Source organism: Puma concolor, chromosome C1, assembly GCF_028749965.1.
Source record: "Puma concolor isolate L17-30 chromosome C1, mPumCon1.1.hap2, whole genome shotgun sequence".
NCBI classification, from domain to species: domain Eukaryota; kingdom Metazoa; phylum Chordata; class Mammalia; order Carnivora; family Felidae; genus Puma; species Puma concolor.
Window position 1 is genome coordinate 29,420,756 of NC_141674.1, and position 27,967 is coordinate 29,448,722.

The following is a 27,967-nucleotide window of genomic DNA, read 5'->3' on the forward strand; positions in this document are numbered from 1 at the left end:
GAGGAATGAGGAGAGAGTGTGGGGGAGTGTGGGGCTGATTCGAAGTTCTCCACTTAGTGGAGCAGGAAATGGAGGCCATGCTGTCACCTGGCTGTTACATTCCCGGCCTCGTATTTAAGCGTTGAGAAGGCTCGCTGGGCCCACCAGCACAGGCAATGGCTGGGACACGGGCGCGAATTACAGGGCTAATTGCCCACTAGGCTGGACTGAAGAAGGGAGGAAAAAGAAACCAGCAGTGAGAGGCTGAGCCTTGGAAAAATCTTGGCGGCCTGTGTACTTGCAGAGACAGTTCCTCCTGAGGGTCAGAGCCCAGAAAGTCACCAGGGACTCTCAGCATGGTACCATCATCCTAAAGCCTCAGCCTAGCCAGGTACCACTGAACTGGCGGCCTAGGAACACCTCTCTGGGTGCCCAAGATGCGTCGGCTGGAGCCAAGGCCTCTCCCAGCCCCTGGGCTTGGGCAGCTTCCCTGGCAGGAGGGGGCCACGCATACACGCTCACTAGGGACACAACTTATCCCCACCCCCCAACCCTGTCCAGTGCTTGTGCTGCTTCAGGTTTTGTGTCCATGAAGAGTAAGAGAAACCTCATTTAGTTCCTCCTGAGAAAACTGAATCCATGTTTTATGCGTATCTTTAAAAGTTGTTTTAAAGGAAGAAGAGAATCTTGACCGGGATACAGGTAACCTTGAGCCCTGGCCCTGGAATCCAGATCTTCCCCCACCATCATGACTTTGAGGAGGTGGTGGGGAGACATTTGCTGCTGAGAGCTTGAACGGGGAGATGTCTGAGACTGCATCTTTCCCCCCAGGTACATGACTGTACCACTGTTGAGTCTTCCCACAGGCATAGGCATCACTCCCTGAGTGGGGGAAGGGGGGTTTCCTTGGGGACCCATCCCTGGAGAGATGGAAGGGCCTTCTGGTGGCACAATTGTTTTTGCCCTCATTCCTCCACCAGAGAAGCTGGGGCAGGTGGTTTGTTTGCAGAGAAGTAGGACTGGCTTTGCCTAAGCAAACAGGCAGGACTCCCTCCCCAGGCCCACTTAATTCCCGCAGGACCACTGTGGAAGCTGTTAGAACTCCCAGTGGATCCAGGTAGGTTCAGGCACCATTTGTTCTGTGGGTGGAGAGCCAGCTGGGGTGGGCTGGTGGGGCCTGACCCTGCTTCCGACTGCCCCATGACCTGGGAGAGTAAAGCTGGCCTGGATGCCACACACGGAACGCAAAGGGAGACCAAAGTCAGGGTCTGGGGTCTTGGGTGGGGAACACAAAGATGCCAGGCTGGTGGTCCACGTGAGACAGGCAATTCTTCCTTGGCTGAGAAGCAGTTGTGCCTGGGGAATGGCTGTCCCGAAATCAGTGTGGTGTCTGTGGTGTCTGCAGTGTCGTAGGTCCTGGTCTGGTCTCAGGATAGTCTTGTTTACGGGAGGGGACACGAGGCAGCTTCATCTTCCCTAAAACTCACTCGCCTAAAGGCAGGGGCCCAACTGTTGCCCAAGTAACAGGCAGTCCTCATACTGGCCTGAGAGAAGGTCTGCGTGGTCACCTTGCTCCAAGATAGTGTGGCTAGAACTTTAGAAGAGGTTAGCTAGGGTATCCCAACGCTTTACCCGCAAACCAACCCAACCCTCGTAGTAAAAAGGACAGGACACAGCCCTGGGGTACATGTTTATGTGAGTAATAAAATATTTACTATAACATAAATATAAAGGGAACTTCCCAGTCTACATTATTTTTTTTTTGCAATAAAGATACAAAGAATGCACCAAAACATTGTTCCAAAAAATAATAAAAATAAAATAACAAAATTTAAATCCAAACTGTAACAAACAGAACAAGAAATGGAGAAGGGGGGAAGCTCCAAACACATCCAGAAAATAAATAGAGATGGGTCAGAAATTTGGAAATCATATTAAAATATTTTTTTTTTCGGATTATTCGGTGTACAAAATCCTTTAGGATGGGGATGGAGGGCAACCCGGAAAACCAAAAATAAAAACCAAGCACAAAATGTTTCTTCTCCCCGCCAGTGTGTACATATCTCACATATTTACATGGTTCCCACCTCACCCCAAACTTGGGGATTTCTCTCCTGGCCGCCCAGCATCCCGCATCCCAGGTGGGGCTGGAAAGGGAGCAGGCGGAAGCTGCAGGGAATCAGGCAGAAGGTTCTCAGGGAACGGCTTATTTCTACAGCTGGTCCAAAAATATCTCCAACTTTGTCAAGTTTCGTTTGTTTGTGGCCAGGAGGGCAGGGCCCCGCGGGGAGCGGGGGCCCTGCTGTGCAGCGGTCAGTCTGCAGCGGGGCAGAAGCCTCTTCCCATGGACTATGTTGTGGGAGCGCAGACCCCTCCCGCGTGGCCGGGAACCGAATCGCAGCTCGGATAAAACGAAACGAAAAAATGAACACTCGAATCTTTTTTGTTAGTTTTTTTTTTTGTTTGTTTTTGTTTTGCTTTTTGGGGGTAGGACAGGGGAAGGTAAGGGGAAAAAAATAAATTAGGCTAGATTAAAGCTTTGGCTATTTCCTGCTTTTATACACAGACGCGGCTCTCGCGGCCTCCCCTCCGGGGCCCCGATAAATACAGTATACAGCGATTTAAATTAAGGGCGCGGGCGGAGTTAGAAGGACCCCAGGAGCCGAGAGGCTCCGTGAATAAATAAAAACCGTAAAAAACCAAGCCCGGAGGAAGGGTAAGGGGGGGGGGGTGGGGCGCATCCTTATGGGAGAGAAGAGGCGTGGAGCGAATAAAGTGACAGTCCCCCACCCTCAACCCGCAGGCTCGGGAGTCCGCGCCGGGGAGAGGGACAGGGCACCCTCCTCTCTTCGTCCTCTCTCCCGGGGAATCCCTAACCCCGTACCGCGTTACCTGTCGCTGTGGGGAGGCCGCTGCCGGGATCCGGCCCCGAACAGCCCGGGGGGGGCAGGGGCGGGGGTCGTCGAGGGGATGGGGGCGGGGAGCAGGCGGCGGGCAGGATGCCCGGTGAGTTGGCGCGTTTCGGATCTCCGGCTCCTCTCTCCCGGGGCTCGGGCGACGCAGCCTATCGGCCGTCTTCGCCGCTCGCCAGAGAGGGTCATCCGGGTGTTTGGTTTTGTTCGAAAGTTTCTGGGCTTTTTGTAAAATCCAAAGCAACCGAACAAAAAGAGTTCAGGCCGCGCGGCGCCTCGCCGCGCGCCGGCGGGGGCCCGGCCCGCGGGGTCACTGCACCGAGCCGGGCAGTGTGTGGTGGTGGTGGTGGTGCAGTGCGGCCGGCGGGGGCGGCGGGGGCGCCGAGGGCGGCGACGCACCGCCCCCGCCCGGCCCCAGCTCGCCCGGTGCGTAAACGTCGTCCATGGGCGGGTGGCCGGCCCCGGCCGCCGGGGTCATGCGCTTCTCCTTCTGCCGCCGGTTGCAGAACCAGACGCGCACCACCTCCTTCTCCAGCTGCAGGCTGTCAGCCAGGCCGGTGATCTCGTGCGCCGAGGGCTTGGGGCACTTGAGAAAGTGGCTCTCGAGTGCGCCTTTGACCCCCACCTCGATGGACGTGCGCTTCTTGCGCTTGCGGCCCTGCGCCGCGATCTTGTCCAGGTTGGTGGGGCTGCCGCTGGACGAGTCGGTCTCCTCCAGCCACTTGTTGAGCAGCGGCTTGAGCTTGCACATGTTCTTGAAGCTCAGCTGCAGGGCCTCGAAGCGGCAGATGGTGGTCTGCGAGAACACGTTACCGTACAGCGTGCCCAGCGCCAGCCCCACATCGGCCTGCGTGAAGCCCAGCTTGATGCGCCGCTGCTTGAACTGCTTGGCGAACTGCTCCAGGTCGTCCGAACTGGGCGCGTCCTCGTCCGAGTGCTCGCCCACCGACGAGCCACCGCCGCCCGCGCCTGGGTGCAGGTGCGCCGCCGCCGCGTGCAGGCCGCCCGCGTGTGCATGTCCGTGTGCGTGTCCGTGGGCGCCCAGGTGCGGCGGAGGCGACGGCTCCAGCTGCGCCTCGTGGCCGTCCTCGTGCAGCGCGTGGTGCAGGCCGGGCCCCGCGCCGCCGCCGCCCGCCGCCAGCATCCCGGCCAGGCCGCCGCCGCCGCCCCCCGGGTAGGCCGCCTGCGCGTACAGCCCGAGCGGCTGGGGCTGGTGGCCCCCGCCAGCTCCTGGGGACGGCGACATGGCCGGGCCCAAGTGGTGCGCCGTGCCGCCCTGTGCCCATGCCGCGCCCGCGTGGGCCGCCCCCTGATGCACCAGGCGCGCGTGGAAACCTCCTCCGCCGCCGCCGCCGTCGTCGGCTCGGCCGGTACTGCCGCCGCCCGCCTTGCCGTGTTCCAGGTGCGGGCCCCCGGCCCAGTCGCCGCCGCCGCCTCCTCCCGTGGGTAGCCATTGGGGGTGCGCTAGGCCCACAGGGTGGCCCGCGCCCGCGCCCAGCCACTCGTGGTGCATCAGCTTCTGCACTTCGCGGTACGCGGCCCCCGCGTGCAGCCGCTCGGCGGCCGCCGCCGCCGCAGCTGCCGCCGCGGCGTCCGGGTGCATAAGCGGTCCTGTGCCCCCGGCTCCGCCGCCGGGGCCCCGCGGCAGGTACTGCGCGGTGGTGGCCATGCCGCCCCGCGCCCAGCGCCGCGCCGCCGCCGCCGCTCCGCTCCGTCTGCGGGCCCCGCCGCCGCGCTCCGCCGGCTTAAAGCCCCGACCCGCTCGGCGCTCCGGAGCCCCACCCCACCCGCCGCCCATTGGCTGCCCGCGGAGCCGCCTCCCGCCCCCCGGCCACGGCCCCCGCCCCCCGCGTCCGCCTGCCGCCCGGCCCGGCCGCCCAGAGCTCGCCATTGGGCCTCGCTCCCGGGGTCCCGCGCGCCGGCCGTGCTGATTGGCCGCTGGGGCTTCATTCACGGCCCCCCTACCGTCCGCTTACATACTCACGCCCCGGGGGCGCGGCCGCCACGTGGGGAGTGGCGCGGGGGTGGCACTGGGACCGCACCCCCTCTCGTCCTGGCTGCGTGGGCCCCGCTTACCCCCGGTGCAGGAGACTCGGAGCCCGGCAGGTCCCACACTCCACGCGAACTGAATTCCCGCCCGTCTCCTGCCCGGGCGGCCAAGAGGCGGCGGCGGGGATTGCGGGCTCCGGGAGGCGCTCAGGCTCCGAGAAGCAGCTCAGCCCCGCGCTCCTCCCTCCGCAGTGCCGCTGCCGGCGGGCCGGGATTCCCGCGGGTTTCGGCGGCTGCGAGCCGGAGGCGGCGCGGGTCCCGGCTCGGTTCCGGCGCGGCTGCTCACCTCGGCCGCCTTGCCTCCCGCGGCTTCAGCCGGCACAGAGCTCTCCTCTGCGCGCCTCCCCGGCCCGTCTCGTTTTCCCTCTTCTCCTTCTAGACCCAGCGTCGCAACTCCGCCGACCTACGCGGCCCCGAGAGCGCGTCGGGTGCGGGTGGAGTCGGACCGGCCCTGGCTTCCCGCCTCGTGCGGGTTCCCCTTCTTCCGGACTCCGCGGACCAGGTGAGTACCGCGCGGGCGGCTCGGGGCCCGCATGGCCGGCGGCAGCGATGCTTCGGGAAGGCGGGAGCTCCCGTATCCAGGCCGCGTTCCGGGCTTCCGGAGTGACAGGACCTTGAGGTAGAGACCGAAGCTCCGGCGAAAACGCCGCCGACGGGGGTGGTGGACGTACTGCGCCCACGGGTATCTGTCCCATGCCGCTGCCGCCTCCTCGCTTCGTCTCTCTGCGTGACCGGCTCATTGGTCGGGGTCATGACCGGGTCACTCGCGGACGCGAAACTTGCTCCAGGTGAGGAGTGGCATGGACTTGGGGAAGGGCGGCTGGCACTTCAGAAATGCCGCGTGCAGGCCGGGAGCTGTCCAGCCTCGCATGGAGCCCGGGCTGGAATTTAACGGACTTGCCCGGGCTGCCGAAAAGGGAATTGAGATCGAAGAAGTCTTGTTAGAAGGGTGAGGTGTACAGTGTGGGGATCTCCTCATCTCCCCAGCTCTTTGAGGGCTCCTTGAAAGATCCTGAGTGGACGTGGACCTCAGTGCAGCTACTCTGTGCCTGTAAGGCCAACACTGGGCTGGAGGCCAAGAGGAGTGAGCTGCAGTCTCCATCTCTTTTCTGCACTGAGGTTTGGGTCCCAGGGAGTCTCCCAGCTGACGGCTCACCGCCGCCCCCCCCCCCCGCCTTGCCCCCCCTGGATCCACAGATTCCAGGGCCCTGGGGTCCCAGATCACAGAACTGAGCTAGGGGCCCAGCTAGACCCTACTGGGGAATTTAGAACTGCAGAATGGAGCCTCAGTGAGTAAATAAGGGTGATGGGGGCTCAGATAGCAGCTGCATTGGGAATGGTCCTTGGGGTAGCTGGGGCAGAGGCCACAGTGATAAGGGTCGTCCTGGGCACAGACTATGCTCATCCAGGCCTTGAATGCCCTAGACCAGCCTCTGGCTAGCCCTCAGGGGATGGAGTGGGACAAGGCAGGGCCCTTGTCTGGCCATTGGCCACTGTCCTGAGCAGTCATCTTGGGTACCACCCTTGCTTCAAGAGCTGTGATGGAGCTCTGTATGAATCCAGCTGGGGATGCTTGGCTTTCCTAGACTCTGGCCCAAGAAGTGGTCACCTTGAGTCACCTTTCCTTCATAAGATCATAAAACACTTGCCTTCCTGGCCCCTCCTCCAAGCCTAGGAGTTAGGGCCAAGGTGGGAGTTCTGTAGTGAAGGCTACTCTTATGCCAGCCCTAACCAAGGCCAGCATGACATTGAAGCCTGGGCTTCCTACCTGGACCTGCCACCATCTTCCTGGGCGAGAATAACTCTGGTCCAATCCCTGTAGTTCTTGGTTTTCTTCCCTGTAAATTGGGAGTAACGGTACCATAGGCAGCCCACCTGTCTCACTGAGGGAAGTCAGATGGTAGTCTGAGACAGTGGGGGTGAAAAACTCTCAGGAAGGGCTTTTACTCTGGTTGTTTCTATTGTGAGTGCCCAACGAGCAGGCATGTTACTCTCCTTCCCTAATCAAATCTCAGTTTCCTTATCCATCAAGTGGCATTGTGGAGGTTTGGACCAGCTAACCTCTCAGTGCCTTGCAGCTGTGATGATCAGATTCTGTGAATCTCTCTGTTCCTGTTGGAGGAAGGGAAGTGTCTGGACAGTGGTCAGGTGTTACAATGTCTGGCCTTTGAATCGTCACTGAGACTTGAAGAACAGTGACCCATGGGCACAGTGCTTTATCAAGTGCTTAAAAAAATTTTTTTTTAATGTTTACTTATTTTTGAGTAAGAGAGACAGAGCACGAGTGGGGAGGGGCAGGGAGAGAGGGAGACAGAATCCGAAGTAGGCTCCAGTCTCTGAGCTGTCAGCACAGAGCCCGACGTGGGGCTCGAAACCACAAACTGTGAAATCATGACCTGAGATCATGGTCAGACGCTTAACCGACTGAGCCCCCTAGGTGCCCCTATCAAGTGCTTTTACATCCATTCACGTTCACCTGCACCTCCCAGCCCTGTGGAGGGGCCCTGAGATTGTTATCCCTAGGGCAGAGATGAAGAAACTGAACTTGTCCGAGGGGTGCAGAATCTAAGAGGTCCTGCTTCTCATTGTGCTCCCATTGCTGTTTGATGGGGGGGACACCTGTGGGGACAGTGGCTTTGGCTGTCGCAGCAGAGAGAGCCCCCCGGCCCCATCTCTGGTAGCTCTCTGGGGAGCGGAGGTTGGGGAGGGCAGGCCTGGACCATCTGGGGCTTCTGAAGCCCAGTTCCCATGTGTGTGCTGAATTGAGGGGTGTCTGCAGCAAAGCCGGGCTCCGAGGTTACCAGCTTGTCAGCCAGCAAGTCTCAGTCCTGGTCCCGTCTCCTACTCTCCCACTAGCAGCCCGGTGGCTTTGTGCTAGCTGCTTCGCCTGTCACAGCCTCGGTTTATTCATCTTAAAATGGGGACAGGACTGTCTGCTTCTTAGGCCTGCCCTGAAGTCTAGTGTTAGATACTGCCCTGGGGCGAGCCATGTGGACTAGGGCAGGGTAACAGTCCCGTCTCTGTTTTGAAAGTTTTAGAGCCTCTACAATGTATGGGTTTGGTCTGGAGTCAAAATTTTCTTGTATTTGAGAGTTAGGCTTCTGCCAGAGGTCTCGACATCCTCCTTGTGTTTGTTCCTGGAGATTCTGTGTAGAACTCCAGGGACTCTGACATGCCTGTTGGCAGAGATGCCTGCAGTTAAACAGCCCCTCTCTTCCAGGAGCCCTGCCCTCCCAGGGCCTGGGGAAAAATTGGGAGACAGAAGTCAGACACCTACCTGAACCCATGTAGGCGCTGAATGGTTGAGGCGTGTGAACAGACATGCGTTCATACACATAACACACAGGTACACACGTGCAATTTAGCTTAGGGACGAACATAACAGATTCACAATAGGGACACAGGGAGTCATCCTGTTGGGTCAGAATTCACAGTCGCACAAACAGACACACAGTGATAAATACAGGCGTGTGTCTAAAAGGAAACATGCATAAAACCTGCACATAGGCTCAGGGAGGCTCAGGTAGGCATCCCTTCGGTGACGCGAAATACAGGAGACCTGCAGGCCCCTGGGGTCACAAGCATGGACGCTCTCCTCTGGCATGCCAGTTCACACAAACAGGCACACCCTGGTGTTCGCAAACATGAACGCACAGACACATGCACACTCTCCCCACCAATGCACAGATACAAAGAGGCGAACCCCGCCTATCACGCAGACAGGCTAATGCATACACCCACACCCTATGGAACTAATATATCCCGCACAAGGGATCAGAAGCTGGAGGAGGGCCCATGCCCTGCTCAGAGTTTGGTTCATGCCCGTCAGCAGCAGTGCTAGTCCCAAGGAAGCAGGGAAGCCCTTTCTTTTCCTATTCCCCCCCCCCCCCCAATTTCCTTGTCTGTGGAGGGCAGCTCCCAGCCAGGCCGCCGCCAGTCTCAGAGGCTCTGGGGCCTCCCTCCCCAGCGGGGCCCCTGCTCAGCCCGCCCCCGGGCTAGGAGCTGCTGGGCTTTCCCAGAGTGGTGCGGTCTCCTCCAGGCTCTGGAGTGTGACTGAGCGCCTGCTCATTTGACACAGGTCACCGAGCCTCCAGCAGATGGGGCCCTCACTGTGGGGGGTCTCACAGCCTGAGGGGGCTGCAGGGAGGGGGGGCGCGGGGGGGGAAGCTCCGAAGGGATGAACTCCAACCCCACACAGTCTTTCTGCAAAGCCCTGAGTCGCAGACGCAAACTCTGTAATCTACATTCATGCTTCCGCCCAAGAGAGTCAGACACGGCCTCTAGAAGACAGCCACACTCACCATCAGCACCTGTGCGGCCACATATGCACTGTGATATCCCAGACACACATCCCAGGCTGGTGAGCCGGCACGCGGAGCAAGATCTGGGAGGGAGGAAGAGGGGGCAGCTGGGTCTGGCTGCTTTCCCCCTTGGACTCTGAGCCCCTGCGCTGTGTCTTCTCAGTCTGGTCGGTGGGTGCTCGGGAGTCCCAGAAGCCCTGAGAGCAGATGTGTCTGCAGACCCAAGGCCTCTCACTGCTGGGGGAACACAGGCTCCAGGACGCTCCCCCTGGGTTCCTCACTGGAAGTCATGAGTGCTGAAAAGAGCTAAGGAAAGGCAGATCTGGGCTACTGGGGGAGCTAGTGTCTGAGGACACCCTTCTGTGTGCAGTGCATGAGCTTTGAGGTTTTGCTGAGGTGGCCGGGCTGGGGGTAGGGGGACAGGACTCGGCCAGCACTCACAGCTGCTCCCTTTCCCTTCTGCCAGTTTTCCCCTCTCACCCTGGATCCCGCATTTTCAGAGTGTCAGAGGTCCAGGGTTCCATCTTAGCTCAGACTCAGGTCTGCTGGATGACATTGGACGAGACTCAGCCTCAGCATCCTCATCTGTAAACTGGGCAGGGTGGTCCCTGTTGGGTGGCTTATGGAGGCGAGATGAGACCACTGCCCCGATGGAAGTTTGGAAAGTGTGGTTTGCTTTTTCTCCTGGGCTGCCTGGGGTGAGCAAGAAGCTCTATGGACAGGAGTGGAAACTGCCTGCTCCCCAACCAGTTCCTGCTAAGCCGTGTCAGGAGTGACCACACCCACACCCTGCTCTTTTCTGGGCTGCAATGTGTTTTTGATTGAAAGAGTCTGGCAGGGTCCTGCTGTCACAGATTCTGACCTGGGGCAGTGCCAGGGTCATCGTGTCCATCCGTTGCCTCCGTGCTGACTGGTGCCAGCTGGACAGATTCATAGTGTTCACCACCATCCAAAAAGCTGTCCCATATGGGATGTGATCACTGTTCTGAGCTGTCAAGCCCCCACATCTTCCCCTCTAAACTCAGCCCCTCCAGGTGTCCTATCCCTTCTGTCCTGCCTGTGCTGGCAAAAGCCTGGTGTTGGGGAGTAGAGGGGTGGGAAGGGCATTGCTGCCTGTGGCAGAGGAGGAGGAAGCAGCCTCACCTATTGAATCTAAGGCTCCCTATTTCTCAGTCTTGGTGAAAGGCAGGAGGGATGGAAGGTGAAATATCTCTTAGGGATGAATCTGTCTTTGCATTCTTTCCCCTGCCTCAGCCCCTAAGTCTATGGGTGGGGGTGGGGGGTCCTCCCAGTGCATCTGTAGAATATTCAAATTAGGGGTGGCCAATTGCTCTTAAAATTGACTTTCATTTTTAGCAGAATGGCAGCCTCTGAGCTGGTGTTAATGCCCACCATCCGGTTATGCAGAACACGCTCTCTGCAAATCGGTAAATCATTAGCAGGGATTAATCACTCTGAAAGGCTGGGGCTGGGTTTGAGTTTCTTTCTCTTTCTTTCTCTTTCTTTCTTTCTTTCTTTCTTTCTTTCTTTCTTTCTTCCTTCCTTCCTTCCTTCCTTCCTTCCTTCCTTCCTTCCTTCTTCCTTCCTTCCTTCCTTCCTTCCTTCCTTCCTTCCTTCCTTCCTTCCTCTCTCTCTCTCTCTCTCTCTCTCTCTCTTTCTTTCTTTCTCTCCCTTCCTTCCTTCCTTCCTTCCTTCCTTCCTTCCTTCCTTCCTCTCTCTCTCTCTCTCTCTCTCTCTCTTTCTTTCTTTCTTTCCCTTCCTTCCTTCCTTCCTTCCTTCCTTCCTTCCTTCCTTCCTTCCTTCCTCTCTTTCTTTCTTTCTTAACACACTTTTTATCTGGATGGCTGCAAAATTCACCACCGCAGGGTGGGGTGGGAGCAGTGAATGATAATTTAAGTGCTTGTCACCTTCAGTAGAAGAGTGAGGTGGTTTCCCGGGCCTGGTGTTGACTTGGTGCCCTGACTGAAGGTGGGGAGTGGGCAGCTTGGGTAGGGTGCAGGGAAAGAAGGGGGGATTCCCTTGCATTTGTGTGTGGTACAGCATTTGCAATAGTGTGTTGGGCTTGCTGGGCTTGTGTATATGGTGACTGTATATCGGTGTGCTCGCATGAATCCATGTTTGTACCTTATACATTTCCCTAAAGTGTTTGTGTGCTTGGGTTAGGGTGCTGGTGCTTGGTTTGTGTTGATGTGTGTGCATCAGTGTTGGTCATTGTGTCAGAACGTGTTTCTGTTTGACAGGGGTTTTAAAGACCCAATTCACCTTTCTCAGCTTCCAGGTAGCTTTTCAGGGGCAGTAGGTAGAGCTGGAAGGAAGGTCCCACCCTTCACCTGCTGGGGGTGTGGCTCAAGGTTAATTTACATATTCATGAACTGCTGCCTCCCTAGCTCTTCTCTGTAAGAGACTTAGACCAGTAGGGAGGCCCCTCAGGGCAGATGGGGCTGTTAGGCTCTCACTAAAACCCCTCCTCCCCATCCCACCGCTAGCAGCTCCCTCCTCCACCCACAGACCGGGAACATTCAGCACTCCACGGTTTCTGAACCCCAACTTCTGCACAACAGCCGTCCATGCAATTCTAGCTCCTGACAATAGCTGTGTGGTTGTGAGGGGAAAGGTCTTTTTCCTTCTGGATCCCAGCTGCCCCTGTGAAGGCTCCTAGAGAAGGGGGGGTTGGGAGTGGGGGCTCATTCTTCCAGCCAAGCTGATGAATGGAACTATCTTCCACTTTGTGTCCACACTGGGGCCGGCCTCCTTATTCCTCTCTCCCTAGCCTAATGCTGTCCAGCTTTGGAGAAGTAATTACCCTCAAATGACTGAGTAACGACGTTTTTAGGGTGTTGGGCAGAGATGGGAATTTGCGGATGAGGTCACAGGGCCTCTTCCCTCCAGCCGGTCCCAGAGCGTTGGTTAGAAGTAAGACTTAGTGGGCCTGGTCCTTACATCAACCCACTCCTTCCTTTAACCCCCCAGCCCCCTCTCCCTGAGGTCAGCTCGGGTAGCCCAGGCATTACTGTCTGCCACACCACAGATGGGACAGGTGCCCTGTACTCCTGTGCCTGTGCCTCATTCATCACCCCACTCTACGTACCTTTCTCCCTTCTGTGTAGCAGACTAGCCTGGAGCCAGAGGGAGGGACAGGATGATAGGGCTCCTTGGCCGTTACAAGTTGGGGGCTCTGGAGAGAGTTGGCTGGGCTCAGTGCTGGCCTTCCTCAGCTTTCTTGAGGGTAGCAGGTGGAGGGGGGGGGAGTGGCAAAGGAGGATTTAGGAATTATATTTTCCCAGGGACCTCTTAGCATCTTTATGTATCTCTGGTGGCAGACATCTGTCTGAGCTTAGGGTAGCATCTGCCTGGGCTAGAGACAACATCTGTTTGAGGCTGGGACACCTGGCTGAGCCCAGCACATTATCTGGCCCCGGGATAGCTTCTGTCGGGGCCCAGGACATGTGTCTGAACTTGGTACAGCATCTGTCCGGGCCTGGTGCAACATCTTCCTGGCCTGGGGGCAATGTCTGTTTGAGCCCTGGACATCTGTCTGACTTGGGGATGTCTGCCGAGTCTGGAACAATACCTGTCTGAGCCTGGGGGTGGACTTGTCATTGTAGATAAAATCACCCTCGAATCTCAACTTTGCTTTGTGGCTGGGAACAGAGTATACGTTAGACTCCTATCCCTGCTGTCCTTTCTAAAGGACCCTCAGGTAGAGTGCCTTAGTTTACCTCCATTTGTAAGCCCATCGGCCTCCTGGCTCTGAGCACCTCAAGGGACAGCCAAAGCCTACACCTCAGTGGCTCCAGGAAAGTAATGTTAAAAGAATGTGTAAGGGGAGTAGATAAATCCTCAAATCTAATGACTGGTCTAGGATGAGTCTCCCTTCCTCTGGCCCCTGTGTTGTGTCAAGTCAGAATGCTTCCCCAAGACACAACTTGGACCTGTCACTTGCCTCCCGAGAAGCCTTCCATTTCTCTTTACTGTGCACATTGTTACATCCAAAGTCCTGTCCCACCTCTGCGTATCCTCTGAATCCAGCAGCTCGGAGCTTCTGCCCCCCCTCCCCTCCACACCAGGCCCTAATGGCTCCCTACCTTTGCACACGCAGTTCCTTCTCCTTGGAATGCTCCCTCCTCGTATTCTTCAAGTCCTAGTTCAAGGGTCTCATGCTCTGGGAAGGCTTTGTGCTCCCACTCGAGACTAAACCATGACCTCTGCCCTGCTTCCACTCCGTGCTAGCATTTTCAGCCCTGCATGGTCATGCATTACCCTTTGTGAGTCTGTCTCTCCTATGGAGCTGTGAGCTCCCGGGGGTAGTTGGTTCTGTCTCTCCAGCACCCTGCCCAATTCCTGGTCTGTAGTGGTACCAATAAAGAATGGCTGCTGAACGATGAGCACATGGTTGTGCCACTACGATCTCATTTCCTTCATTTTTAAAATTGGGGTGGGGGGAGTTGGAGGGGAGATACTGGCTTTTAGTATCAGAAGGAAGTAGACACTGGCTTTCAGTCTTAGAAGAAGGGGGCTTCAGAGAAGAGGGTGTATCTTTAAAAAACATTTTTATTATTATTATTTTTTTTAGAGAGAGGGAGTGCAAGCAGGGGAGAGGGGCAGAGGGAAAGAGAGAATCTTAAAAAAAGTTTTTGTAAGTATGTATTTATTTATTTTGAGAGAGAGCAGCATGAGCGGGGGAGGGGCAGAGAGAGAAGGAGAGAGAGAATCCCAAGCAGGCCTCACTTTGTCAGCGCAGAGTCTGATGCGGGGCCTGATCACATGACTCTGGGATTATGACCTGAGCCAAAATCAGGAGTCGGACACTCAACGGACTGAGCCATCCAGAGGCCCTGAGGGCGTATCTTCTTATTTGTACCTGGTGAGCTGACTAAAGCTACAGGGTGCTGGGTGATAGGCCCAGGGCACTCCGGACAAGGGCCTGGTCCTGCCCAATGTTCTTTATCCACGACATGGGTGAAGATGCGCAGGATCTGAAGATCCCGCACATTGGCCGCAGATAGGAGCAGGGAAGAGCAGCAAAGTTCAGGGGGCCACAGTGAATCCAGACATAATGGCCTCTCTGGGGGTCATGGGGATGGGACCGGATCTAAGCAAGGAGGCTTCTGCCCGGGTTCAATCCTTGAGGGCAGGTGGGAGAATCAAGGCCTGGCTTAGCTTGTGTGGAAAAGTTCCAGGGTTCCTGGATTCACTTGTCCTGCCGGATATGGGGAGGTCATGGGAGGGGTTATGAATGTAAATGTCATGTCCAAAGCGAACTGTTTCCCCTGGTCGAACCTACCTGGCACTTGCCAGGTTTCGAGGGAGGGGGGTCCCCAGGAGAGTAGAGAGACAGGCAGGACGATGGGGAGGCAGCTGAGAAGTGAATGGTCCCATGACAGGCTCTTTGCCTTGATAGCTTTTATTCCACTGAATAGGAATGTCTTTATAGTTTTTGCTGATGATAAAAGCTTATTTGTAAAAATTCTTTCCCTCAGAAACATACGAAACAGAAGGTGGAAGTCCTCCATTAATCTCTCTGCCTCACCCCCTCATAACTACTCCTACTGGCTATATCTTTCCAGAATTTGTTTGGATAGACACACTCTATTTAATAATAATAGCTAAGATTTATTGAGTGCTTACTATGCGCAGGAATTATGCTAAGTGCTTCTACCTGGGTTTATACATTACAGCCTCACCAAAACACTCAGAAGAAACTGAGGCTCAGAGTTGGTAGTAATTGTTGTAGTCCAAATATAGTGGGTATTTACTCGGTGCCAGCTGCCAGTCTAGGCACTTTACGTGCCATCTCATTTAACGTCTGTAGGAGCTAGTTGTCTGGGCGACTGCATGTGGTAGGCGATCAGTAAATGGTGGTGGATACTCCCAACTTGGAAGTTTGAGAATCTCAGGTGATGAATCTGGGATTGTTCGGTGGACCTCGAGAATGAGAGGTGCTCTTGTCCCGAAACTCCTGAGCACTGAGGCAGGCAGCCTTCCCTGGAACTGGGAGATGCTGATTCTGCAATGGAAGATGTAAATTCCCACCTTGGTTTGCATGTGATTTATGCATATTTATTTATGAGTGTCTTTGATTGATGTCAAAGTGCCTCCGTGATTTTTCTGCCAACCTTCAGGGTCCTGCAGAGGGCATGGCTAGTGGGCACGGGCTGTAGGCTCTGAGTGTGCACGTGTGGGCTATTGGACGGGGTGAAAGTGACAGCCGTGGGTAGGTGGGCGGTGGCCGGAGGGTTGAGTTGTGGGCAGTCTGGAGCCCAGGGTTCTGGAGTGGGTGCTTTGGGCAGCTGGTATGAGTGGGGGGGGAGGTGCGTGTCAGTGTATGGCAGGGTCCAGATAAAGGGCTGGGGCAGAGTCAGAGCTTCAGACACTGGGGTGGGTGACTGATGAGCCTGTAGGTCGCCACCGTCTTGGAGAAGCCAGGGTGCCAGCCAAGCTTTCTAGGTAGGAACTCAGACCCAAGGAACTAGAGCAGGATCTTGGGTTCAGGGTAGGACACATGGTGGTGGAAGGCTTCCAAACAAAGCAGAGGATCAGAGGTAGGAAGGGGCCTCCCTCTAGAGTCCCTCCCCCTGGTGCTGCCCAGGGCAGGAGTCCCCTGCTTGGGTGCCTCCCGGGAGAGGGAAGGGAGTGCTGTCTGCAATCCAGGCCTGGGGAAAATCTGCCAATCAGCAAGAATATTCTGTGTGTGCCGGTTGTGCCCAGCCCTGTGCCTGGCACCACGGGGAAGACCAGTCTCAGCCTGCAAACCTTGGCAGGGGAGCTGGTGAGATAAGGAGGCAAGGGCAGGCCCCGGCCTTGATTGAAGGCTGCATGCCTGACACCGGCGGCACTTTCATCCATCACCTCCTTTGATCCTCAGCAGGATCAAAGGCAGTGGCTGTCTTATCTCCTCCTAACAGAGGAGGAAGCAGAGACTCAGAGAGCTGTAGTGACTTGCCTAAGGCCACACAGCAAGTGAGTGGAAGAGTACAAACTTGAACCCAGCTCTGTCTCATTCCAGAGCCCCAGTTTACTTAGCCACTCAGCCAGTTTATTATGCCTCAACCAGGTATGAAGTAAAGATAACACCTACCTTGCTTAATTGTTAAATGAGCTCAAGGGTGTAGAGAGGTTAGCACAGAGGCTGGCACACAGTAAGTGCTCAGTAAGAGTGTCTTTTTTCCCCTTAAGTGGTAGAGCAAGGATTCTTAAATCCTGGTCCAGTGGACTCTACTGTTTGCATGCTACCATGGTTCTTGCCAAGGCTGATTGGGAGGGTGTGGGCATGGTTGGGGACAGAGCATGATCTCCTTTGTGGGTTGGGTGAGCCCTTGTCATGCATGCACACACACAGTCACCAGTGCATGGGAGGATCATCTGTCAGGCCCAACAGAGCCCCTATTGGCTCATGTTCTAGCTCTGGGTTGGGCAGGGACACTGACTTTGTCTAGTTAGGATTGCCTGGATATGTGTGTGTGTGTGTGTGTGTGTGTGTATGTACTTGGTGAGAGTCGACTGAGGAAGGAGACACAACTTCGGGGAGTGGGGGAGCTCTATCAGCAGACACTGGTAAGGGCCCTTTCTCATTTCCAGTGGCAGAGATTGGAATCAAATGAGGACGTGAACCACGTGAAGATGCGATGGAAATCACTCATGGCAGAAGGGACAAGGGCACGGGCCCTGGGGTTGGAATGAACTTCATATGTATATCTCCCTTGGTAGTTATAGAGACAATATTGATTTGTATCTTCCAATGTTTGATGTAGAGGAGCAAAGTGGGAGCAAGATTCACTCATTCATTCATGCTTTTTTTTGAGGGAGGGAAATACAGAAAATTTCCTTTATATATATATACACACATATACATACACACATATGTGTGTATGTATATATATTATTAAGTATAATGGTATAGCATAGTGATTTGATATTTGCATACACTGGGAAATGACCACCATAATATCTAGTTACCGTTCATTACCATACAAAGTTACAATTTTTTTTTCTTATGATGAGAACTTTTAAAATTTACTCTCCCTGGCAACTTTCAATATACTACAATATTACTGACTGTAGTCACCGTGCTATACCTTACACCTGCAAGACTTATTTATTTTATAGCTGGAAGCTTACACCTCTTTACCCCCTTCACCCATTTCGTTCACCCCCCAGCACCTCCACCCCTGGCAGCCGCTTTTCTGTTCTCTGTATTTATGAGTTTTGTTTTGTTTGTTCGTTTGCTTTGTTTTTCAGATTCCACAGTGAGACCATATGGTTTTTGTTTTTCTCTGTGTGACTTATTTTACTTAGCATAATGCCTTCCAGGTCCACATTCATTCATACATTAATTCAACAAATATTTAGTGCCCACTTTGTGCCAGGTACCATCTTAGGTGCTGATGGCTAATGCTTATTGAGCACATGCTCTGTTTTCTAAGCATTTTACATTTGTTAAACCTTCACAACAACACAAGGAGTTGGGGAAGCCTGGGGAGACTGTTGGGCTCCCTTCCATTCCTCCAGCCTCTTTCCATCTCCCAGCCACATTGGGGCACCTAACGTCTGCCACCTGGAAAGACCAGGATCCTCACAGTGGATGAAGCAGGGCGGTCCTGAGAATATCAAAGCTACCCAGCAGACTGAAGCTAGAGAGGGTGAGGTGCCTAACTTAATCCCATCCAGCCTGGCCTGCCTGAGAACTTCCTCTCCCTGGGGCTCTCAGCCACATCTTCCCGTCTCCCCTCTACGGCTTAGCACCTGGCTCTCTCCAGTTCCCTGACTAGCTCAAGCCCTGTCCTCTGGGCTCTGCTCAGGGAACCTAGTCTCAGCTTGGGGCTGAGGTTCCTGGCAGGGAGAAAACAAGGTTCCATTCCTGCTGTCTGATGGCACTGTCCCAAAACACTCCCTGTGCTTTGCTAACTGTGCTGGAGGCAGCATGGCTGGTGGTTACCCTGCCTGGTTCCCTCTGTCCTTTCCTTAATATAGTCAGTGTATAGGCCTCAGCCAGAGTGGGCCTCTTAGTTCCTGACCACCTACCTGTGTCTGTGGTCTAGGCTCCATTTTTGCCTCACTCTCTCCTGCAGGAAAAGGGACAGAGAAGAGGAAATAGAAAAGTTACTGGAAATTCAGAGGCCAAGGGAGGAGTCTGGTGCCTTAGTCAGTCTTTGGTGAATAAAGAAATCTGGCAAAAGGGGTTTTCTGGGTGGGATGAAGGGAAAGGGAGGTCTTATAATGATGGGCTTCCTAATCTGCAAATCATGACTCCACCCGTCTACCTATCCACCCATCCACTTACCTATCCATCCATCTATCTGTCTGTCCATCCACCCACCTGTTCATCTACCCACCCATCCATCCACCTCTTCCCCCATTCACCTGTCTCTCCATCGGTTCATCCATCCATCCATCCACCCACTCACCCACCCACCCATCTATCCAACACACTGCTGACTGAATGCCTATCGTAGTCACTGGTTCAGTTATGCTTATCGAGGGCATGTGTTAGAGAGCTTTTCAGTGTTTATACATTCGTGACCCTTCTGTTTATGTATTTCCTCTCTCCACCTGCTTCTTAGAAAAGCTCCTTGAGAGGTGGGGCTCCCATCTCTATTGAACTTGTCAGAAATGCTCTGTCCTGGCTGTAGGGTTGTCAGCAGCTGCCAGGCTTGGGCACCCTGGGGTCCTGGGGAAATGGGCATCTTGCACGCCGCTCCTACCCCTCCTGGGCCGGGCTTGTGACCCTCATCGGGGTCCAGCCTAGAGGATGCTGTGCTGCTCCAGGGGCGGGGCCTTGCTGCTTGGCGGCCTGCCTGCGGCTGCTGCGGGAGCCGCTGGCCCCTTTTGCCAGCACCCAGCTTGAGGAATGGTAGAGTTGTGTGGCTGTGGAGCCTCTTCACACCACTGTAGTTAAACAAACATGCTGGGAAGCAGGGTCAGGGGCTGGCTGCCATGCTGGGAAGAGCAGGAGCTGAGGAGGAGCGGAGTGTGGCCTCAGAGGGGTGGCCGGGTGAGCTCGGAGCTCAGGAGCTGCTGTGGAGCCAAGAGTTCAGGCCAATCGCCCCCCACCCCCCACCTGCCCTCCCTGCCAGGCCTGGCCAGGACAGCAGACGTGGGCGGCCAACGTCTGTGGGGTTGAGTTGGCCCGGCTGGAGGTAAAACTGCAGAGGAGGGGCCAGAGACAAAGACCCAAAGGAGCACAGAGTGACTCGGAGGGGCAGAGGGATAGAGAGATTGAGGTTCAGAGAGACAGAGAGAGAGACTCAGAAAGACAGAGACAGACTCAGGTGGGAGAAGGAAGGTGTGAAGGGCTGGGAAGAGAATGGCCAGGGGAGGGAAGTCCAGGGCAAGGAGAGAAAGTGGTGGGCCCAGGGGAACAACAGCTCTTCCAAAGGCAGGAAGTTTGGAGCTCATGAAGGGCCCCCTTCCTTGTGGATGGCACCAGCAGTGAACAAAACTTTTCCACTTGCTTAAGCTCATTCAAGCCTCACAATGGCCTGCTGAGAAGGACTTGGATGGGGGCGGGGATGGGCCCTGCTGTGGGGAGCAGTGGGGGAGGGGAGCTGCAGAGCCAAACTGGGACCTGGGGACTGGCGTGAGGGGACCCGCGGGATGGAGGCGGGGTGGCGAGTGATTTAGAGACAGAGCCCCCGGCTGGGCCCGCGTCCCTCCAGTGACTGAGCCTTCCCTGGCCGTGCTCAGTGGCTATTTATGGACTTGGCTGGCTAGGACTTGATGCTCCTGCCGCTGTGACAGTATTGCTCCTGGGAGGAAGAAGCTATCCAGGAGGCCTCTCTCTTGTCCCCTTTCTCCTGTCCCCAGATGGCCTGACTGTAGTCATGTGGGCTGTTGACGACTGCTAGCTGAATCTATCTCTGGGGATTGACGTTGGTGATTTGGTGGAAAAGGGGCACGTCGCCCAAAGTTCTGACCCCTCCCTGGGGGCGGCTTGCCTCCCGGGGCTGGTCAGTTGTTGGGGGGGGGGTGTGTGTAAAGGTCAGGTCCCCTTGCTTCACCTTGGGATGCTTGTGAAGGGCCATCCCAGCCCCAGAGCTCCTCGTGAGCCTGGCCCCTTTGGTGCGACTATATCACACGTCAGCTTCTCCCTTTGCCGAGTGCTGTTCCCCTGTCTTACTGTTGTTCTCAAGAGTGCATTCCAATAAGTCTTCATGCAAATTTCATGGTCTCAGAGAATTTCCAGGGAATTTCACCTGCAGCACTAATTCTAAGCTCGGGGCTCCAACCTGGGCTCAGCTCAGCTCCACTCTCCAGTAACCTTGTCTTTGTTTTAATCCTCTCCCCCATCAGATAGGGCTGGATTCTGCATGCAGGTGTCTGTGTATATCTGGGAAAAGTCGGGGCAGGAGGGGATGTCCAGGTAGCCACCTCCATCCTGGGCAGAAACCCCCTCCCCAGCCCCAGGAGAAAAATCACAGGGAACTTGCCACCTGGCTCATGGGAGGTACTCAGCAGTTTTGAAGAGGATGATTTTGGTGCCCGTCTGCTCTCATCAGAGAGGCAGGAGAGCATAGTGGTTAAGGGTCTGGAGCTGGACTGCCTAGTTCCACAGCAGCCTGCCAGTCAGAAGCTGTGTGACCTTGGGTGATAAGGGAGAAGTGACCTAACAGATGTATAAAAGTACTTAGCACACAGGTGGCCCGTGAATGTTCACTATCGTGTTATTTTTGTTACTCGTAGAACAACATCTGAACCTGTAGGTTGGTGAGGCTGCACAGCCCACGTCTAAGAGATGCATACACATGAGGCAAGCAGTTACTTCCTTACGTTAGCGAGGGGTCTCGTGTGTTATCCAGCATGCCTGTAACCCGTGCTGTGCAAAGCCCTCACTTTGCAGACGAGGCCGAGCAGGCGGCCCAAAGCCACATGGTGCTTCTGGGGTTAGGGAGACCTAGGCTCTGGTGTCCAGTTCCTAGGCTAGGCTCGAGCGTCTTTTCTCCCGTATCCTTGGGGTCCTGGCTCAGGGGACTGGGCAATGGCCCAGCAGTCTTAGTAGTATCTGCAGGCAGTGGAGCTATGCCTGCTCAGGAGTGGGATTATCTCAGAGGTGACAACTGCTTCAAGATCATACCCTTGACCCCGGTTCTGTCCCTGGGGGCCAGGGACTGGCCTCTTTGGGTTTCTAAGCGATCAGATGAGAGGTCACTGAGGTTCTAAGGATTAGCCCCTGGCACTGTGCCTGCTGCCCAGTTAGTGTCTTCAGGGGTCAGTCAATTTTAAGTAATAATACCAAACAATAACAGCCAACCCTCACCCTGTACCCTGCTACGTCCTACCTTCTTTCCTCCTCACGGTGATCCAGCAAAGGAAGATTTGCTCTTTCGACGGTGACCACTCAGTTCCAAGCCCCACCTCTCCATGTCTGGCAGTTGCCTCTTACCCGGTCTTCCTGTTTTCACTCCTGACCCTCCAGAGCTCCGCTGTCCCTCACAGTGTCCCCGTGTCGCTAGTGGGCACTTGGAATGGGACCAGTCCCTACTTGCAGATAGGCTGCAAGTACAAAGTACACACTGGATGTCAGAGACTTGGTATGAAAAAAAAATGCATAAAATATCTCTAATCATTTTTCGTATAGATATATTAAGATGATAATATTTTGATGAAGTAAAATATATTACTAAGATGAATTTCACTGTTTCTTTGCTTTTTTTTTTTTTTTTTTTTTGCAAGTGGTGGTTAGAAAATTATCAATTACGTGTGCCTGCATTGTATTTCCGTTGGACAGTGCTGCCCCAGAGTCTGTTGTTGACATAACAACCAGAAAGATCCTTTAAAATCTTGGATGGATCATGTCCCTTTTCTGCTTACAACCTTTAAATGCTTCCATGTCACACAGGATGAAAATGAAGTGCTCACCATGGCTTTCAGGGCCCCGGATGAATGACCCTCTAGCTGCCTTGCAGATCTTTTTTCCTATTATCTTCCCCCTTGTTTCCTTGTTCCAGGCCGCCTGGAAGTCCTTAAATTTGCTAAGCTCATTCCTACCTCAGGGCCTTTGCACTTGCTATCTCCTCTGCCGGGAGTGGCTTCCCCACCTCTTCACATGCTCATTCCCTCATTTGATTCAGATTTTTGTCCAACCTGGCTAAAACACATGCCTTCTAGTTCCTCTCTCATCCCTTGGGCAGAGCATTTACCTTCATGTAAGTTACATGGTTGATTCAGTTGGTTACATTTTGATTGTTTGCCAAGTTAGAATGTAAGCTTCATGAAGCAGGGATTTGGTCTGTCTTACTCATCAAAATTCATCCTAGAGCTGGACCCAGAATAGAAGAGATGGTCAATGAATCTTGGCCGAGTGACTGAAAGTCACCAATGGCAAAACAGATCCAGAAGGATGAAATTGTGCCCAAGGTCACACAGCCAGGCAGGGACAGAGCTGGGACTAGCTGAGGACTGTCTGAAGCCAGATTCTATAACTCTGTCCACTACAGGTCCGGTCTGCAAGCATCTCTCTTTCCCCCTTGGTCCCACTCAGGAAATACAGTTGTCACGTTGAGGAGAGGGGACCTGACTGTGCAGAGGCAGCAGACTGTTTCTCTGGCATCTCTGATTTTCTGAGTGCTGGAGACTTCCATATCCACCGTCCATTGTTCGTTCCCTTCCCCATGCATCCAGACTCACAGGCCCAAAGAAGACCCTGGGGTGGGGGGTGGAGGGAAACAGGACTATAGAGGATGGGCGTGTGGACTTCCCAGGGCTCAGGCAAGAGCACTGTGCTTCTATGCTATGACACTGCTTAGTATTGTGCCTAGTGCTGAGTGTGGGGTACAGGAAGCAGGTTGTGACCATGAGTGAGGAGACCAAACATCACAGACCTTGGGTTTGGGCAGAAAGGAGAAGGGAAGAGAGAAAGCCTAGAAGCCCAGCATGGGGGCTGGAGCAAATTGCAGGGCCCTCTGCCCAGTGAGCCACCCTGTAAGGATCTCTGCTGCTTTGGCACCTGGGGTGGCTCAGGTGTGTTGAGGTTGCCCTTGACCCACTGGCCCACCCACAAGGGGGGTGAGAGTGCTCTCTGCGCTCCGACTAGTTTTCCTATCAGCCGTATTCCTTAGAAGGGGCACTTGGGTGACTCAGTTGGTTAAGCGTCTGCCTTCGGCTCAGGTCATGATCTCACAGTCTGTGAGTTCGAGCCCCGCGTTGGGCTCTGTGCTGACAGTTCAGAGCCTAGAGCCTGCTTTGCATTCTGTGTCTTCCTCTCTCTGCGCCTTGCCCGCTCGTGCATACACACTCTCTCTCAAAAGTAAATAAACATTAACAAAAAAAAAAAAAAAAAAAAAAAAAGAAAGAAAGAAAAAAAAAAGAAAGGGCACCTTGTTCAGAATGAGTAGGACTTTGGAGCCCGGGATGCTGGTCTGTCTTTGCTTGGGGAACTCCTACACATCCCTCCAGTCCCAGCTCAAATGCCCTCTCCCTTGTCCAGAGCCCCTGACTCTCAGGCAGACTTAGTTCCGCCCTCTTCTGAGCACCCAAATAGCTCCTTATTCCTACAAGTGTGTAAGCATTCCTTGCTTGCCTTGTAGTTGTTTGCTTTTATGACAGCCTCTCCTGCCTGACGGCAAGCTCCTTGAGGGCCAGGTCTGTCTTTGTTTATTTCTGTGTTTCCAGCCTGAAGCTTGGTGGTGAATAAACTTTTACCACCACCACCACCACCTTCGTCATCGTCATCAGACCTGAAGCCTGTTGACGTGCTCTTGGCACATGCTAACTACTTCCTCTAAAGCAGACCATGTAATCCTCACTGTGACCCCATACAACGAGGCGGGGATTTTATCATCCCCATTTGAGGAAGTGAAGGCTTTGTGAGGCTCTCAGGGTGGCATTGTCAGTAAGTGCAGAGCCAGGACTTGAACCCTGATCTTCTGACCCCAAGGCCAGTGTTCGCTGTGCTTTAGGGGACCAAGGGGTGAAATGACCCTCTCTTCTCTATGGTCAGTCATTCAGGTGAGGCTGCAGGCGGCTGCGGGGAGCTGGGTGGCAGAGGGAGTGCGGTGGTTCCTGAGGCTGAAGCACAGGGTGTGTGTAGGGCTCAGAGGAGGTGCAGGGGGGGATGGTCAGAGGGAAGGTCTGGGGCACACGGTGAGTTGGACTCAGGCCTTGCTGAGTTTGAGGTGCCTGTGAACTATCAACATAGAGATGCCCTGTGGGCTGTTGCATCCATGGGTCTGGAGCTGGGGGGACGTCTACTCTGGGGAAGGAGGTTTGGGGTTATTGGCATCAGGAGAGATGAGTCTGTGGGTGAAGGGGGAGATCCAGGGAGAATGTGGTGTGGGAAGAGGAAAAGGTCAAGAATTCTGGGGACCCCTTCATTTAAAGGGTTCATTGAGGGTAAGGATCTCACGTAGGAGCCTCAGAAGGACTAACAGTAGAGGGAGGATCAGGGCAGAGGGCTTCCTCCAAAATGTGAGAGGGCTCTAGAAGCATTTGTAGAACGAATGAATGAATGAATGAATGAGTGAATGAATGGACTAATGAGTGAATGAATGAATGAATGAGTAAAGGAATGAATGAATGAGTGAGTGCAGATGGAAAAGATTGGTAATCCCCCCACTGGCCCCCCACCCCCTCAGCCCTGAGCTCCTCGTGATTATTTGTTGATGACTCAGAATCAAGGCTTCTTCTCTCTCCCCAGGACACTCTCGCTCTTTCTTCTCCCCTCCTGGCCCTGCCCTCTGCTCACCCCTTCCTCAGGGAGCTAAGAGAGGATTGCTACATCATAACTAGGGAAACTGAGGCCAGAGTGGACCAGACACCAGGCACCCCCGGTCTTAGTGCAGGTGTATTCTGGGGCAGGGGTAGCATTTCCAGAGAGGGGGGCTACCAGAGGGGTGGGGCATCTCAGGGGCTTCTGAGACCTCATCTGTGGCCTGGGGATTCTCATTCTGTGGTCATGGAGATCCCACCGGCACCTGGGGGGCTCTTGGAGATCAACCTCCTCATTTTATAGATGTGAAGATCAAGGCTCAGGGGAGAAGAAACTTGCCCAAGTTCATAGTCACAAAAATAATAATGCCCAGCTGCCATTTTTTGAACAACTACTATGTGCCAGCGGTGTCACACCTATTCTTTGGTTTATTCTCACCATTTCCTTAGTGGTCTCTGATTTTGTAGATGAAGAATCGGAGGTTCAGAGAGGTAAAGTGATTTGTCTAAAGTCACACAGTAGGTGGGGCTTGGGCCAAGATTCCGATCCAGATCAGTTTAACATCAAAGCTTGTGTTACACCTGACCCTCTGTGGCCTCCCAAGTCCCAGAACCTGGTCTCCTGTATCCCAGACCAGAAAGTTTTCTCTACCGGCTTGCAGCTTCTGCAGGACTCAGACAGTGTTTCTGAGGAGGGAAATAACAGTCAGCAAAATGGAGGGAGCTCCAGTGTCTGGCCTTGAGTGCTGGACGTGCACAAAGCAAATGGGAGAAGGAAGAGAGCAGCTCCCCCTGCCCCTACCCCTGCCCCGTGGCCCAGCCAGGCAGGCCCCCAGCAGCCTGGCTCCCTCCCTCCCTGGGGGCTGGGGCTGCCTCTCCGCCTCTGCCTGCCCGCCTGATCGGGGGCAGAGCTGGCTTCATGTATTATTAATAGCACTGCCAGCCTTCCTGTTTTCACGCTGATAAACCTGCTGGGGAGGGTGGGTGGGAGGGAGAGAGCAAGGTGGCAAACCCGGAGCTCGAGGGCCCCTCCCCACTCAGCGCTCAGCGGAGCTGCTCTGCGGGGGCTGGCCCAGCCCCAAGCCTCTGAAGTTGGTTTCCAGAGCATCCCCATCTGAGCCCACAGGGGGAGACTGGGGCTGTGTGCAGGGAATTCGTGTGGAAGGTGGGCCTCCCTCCCTTACTCCTCTAGGATTCCAGGGGCTCCAATCACCTTGGCCTCTCCAGAGGCAGATGTGCTCATAATCCAGGTGGCCACTGGGCTCAGGGTTGAGAATTCAGGTGTGTGTGTGTGTGTGTGTGTGAGAGAGAGAGAGAGAGAGAGAGAGAGAGAGAGAGAGAGAGAGAGACTAGTTCCCAAGATTCCCTGGGGCAAGGGCTAGACATGGACCTCAGGCCACATCTGAGCTGGTGTTTCCCTGCCCCCAACCCCATAGCCTAATCGGTTTCCCTTCTAGAGCCTAACTTGAGGGCCAAGGGCTGGGTGTAGAGGGAGCTGGCCCTGTCAGGGACTGGGGTGGGGTGAGGTGGATGGAGGCCATCCTTCTGAGCCCACCCGCAGGCTGAGGTCGCTGTGTGGGCCCGCATGTCCCAATTACACATCTCTTCCCAAGTTCTTGTTCAGCGATGTCACTTTGGTGGTTTGAAACTGGCCTTGGTGGGAGTATTTACCCTACAGAAATTGACAAATGTTGCACATCAGCCCTCCCCCCTCCCTGCGCCCCCCCCCCCCCCCCAGAACCTATTGGTAGACTTTTACTAGCACAGTCCCGACGCTGGTATGGAAGCCGCTTCTCTAACCTCAAACATGCCTGTACTTCCGTCTTTAACCTCTGCCCAGGTTGCTCCCTAGAATTCTTTTTCCCTTGTCTGTCAGTTTTCATGAACGACAATACAAGCAGCGATAACGATGGCTCGCATTTACTGTGTGCTTCTTAGTTATGTTCTGGGTCTGTTCAAAGGACCTTACAAATTCGATTCATCTTCACAGCCATCCAGTGAGCAGGCACTATATTATGTCCATTTCACAGATGAGGTAACTGAGGCACGGAGGTGGAGGAACAGCTGAAGTCACACAGCTGGTGGATGGCGGCGCTGAGGCCCACAGCTGGCTCCGTGGCCTCTGCTGCCAGCTCTCGTGTGGTTTCCGCGTGGCTGCGAGAGCCACTTGTGGGCGCCTGCTATCCCAGCTCCCAGACCTCCCTGGCTGACTTCCTCCGTCGTCTCCCAGGGGCTGTGCTTCGAACACTTGGAGCCGCTCTTCCCGAGTCTGGGTTTCTCCTGCCCCTCCCCAGACTGGGAGCTCCTTGAGCACAGCGCCTGACTCTGATTCACCTGGTGCCCCCAGTACCTGACCCAGGAGCAGGCGCCCAGGGCACCTGGTAAATGAGCCATTCATGGAGGTAATCACAGGGACCCTTGGGCACAGTGCTCGGCATCCTGTACATACTTGTTTGTACACTCCGGAAGGGCATTTATGCTGGTTGGGGGTGAGGCTCAGCCACCCAGCTAAGTTTGTACTAGTGCCTTCCGTATGCCAAGCTCCGCGTTAGGAACTGCGGATTACAGTGACAAGCATGACAGACAAACGTCTTTGTCCTCCGGGAGCTTTTGTTCTCATGGGGGAGGCATGCAATGAACAAGATACATATAATATAAAGCATTTAGTGATACATGCTAAGGAGAAAAAAATAAAGTGGGGAAGGGGGATGGGGAGTGTCTAGGAGGAGGTTGAAATTTTGATGAGTCAGACTTCTCTGAGAGGGTGATATTTAAGGAAGGGAGGGAGTGGGGCGCCTGGGTGGCTCAGTCCGTTAAGCTCCGACTTTGGCTCAGGTCACGATTTCACAGTCCATGGGTTTGAGCCCTGTGTCAGGCCCTGTCCGGGTAGCTCTGTGTCCGCAGTTTGGGGCTGGAGGCTGCTTTGGATTCTGTGTGTGTGTGTGTGTGTGTGTGTGTGTGTGTGTGTGTGTGTGTGTCTCTCTCTCTCTGCATCCCTCCCCCCCACCCCCGCATTCTGTCTGTCTCTCTGTCTCTCGAAAATAAATAAACGTCAAAAAAAATTTAAAAAAAGGAAGGGAGGGA

The 27,967-nt window shown here is 54.8% G+C and overlaps 2 protein-coding genes across 2 annotated transcripts in view; one reads left to right on the plus strand and one right to left on the minus strand.

The window, feature by feature from the left end:
- Positions 1-1,654: 1,654 nt before the first annotated feature.
- POU3F1 (POU class 3 homeobox 1) lies at positions 1,655-4,597 on the minus strand. The gene has a single exon (XM_086716521.1). The coding sequence runs from the start codon at positions 4,558-4,560 to the stop codon at positions 3,202-3,204; it is 1,359 nt and encodes a 452-aa protein (XP_086572647.1). The 5' UTR covers positions 4,561-4,597; the 3' UTR covers positions 1,655-3,201.
- The window catches only part of LOC147577929 (uncharacterized), a 68,743-nt gene continuing 45,334 nt past the window's right edge, over positions 4,559-27,967 (plus strand). The window contains exons 1-2 of the mRNA XM_086715167.1: positions 4,559-4,651; positions 4,773-5,442. Coding sequence (XP_086571293.1) covers positions 4,559-4,651; positions 4,773-5,442 — 763 coding nt within the window. The remainder of the gene's footprint in view (positions 4,652-4,772; positions 5,443-27,967) is intronic.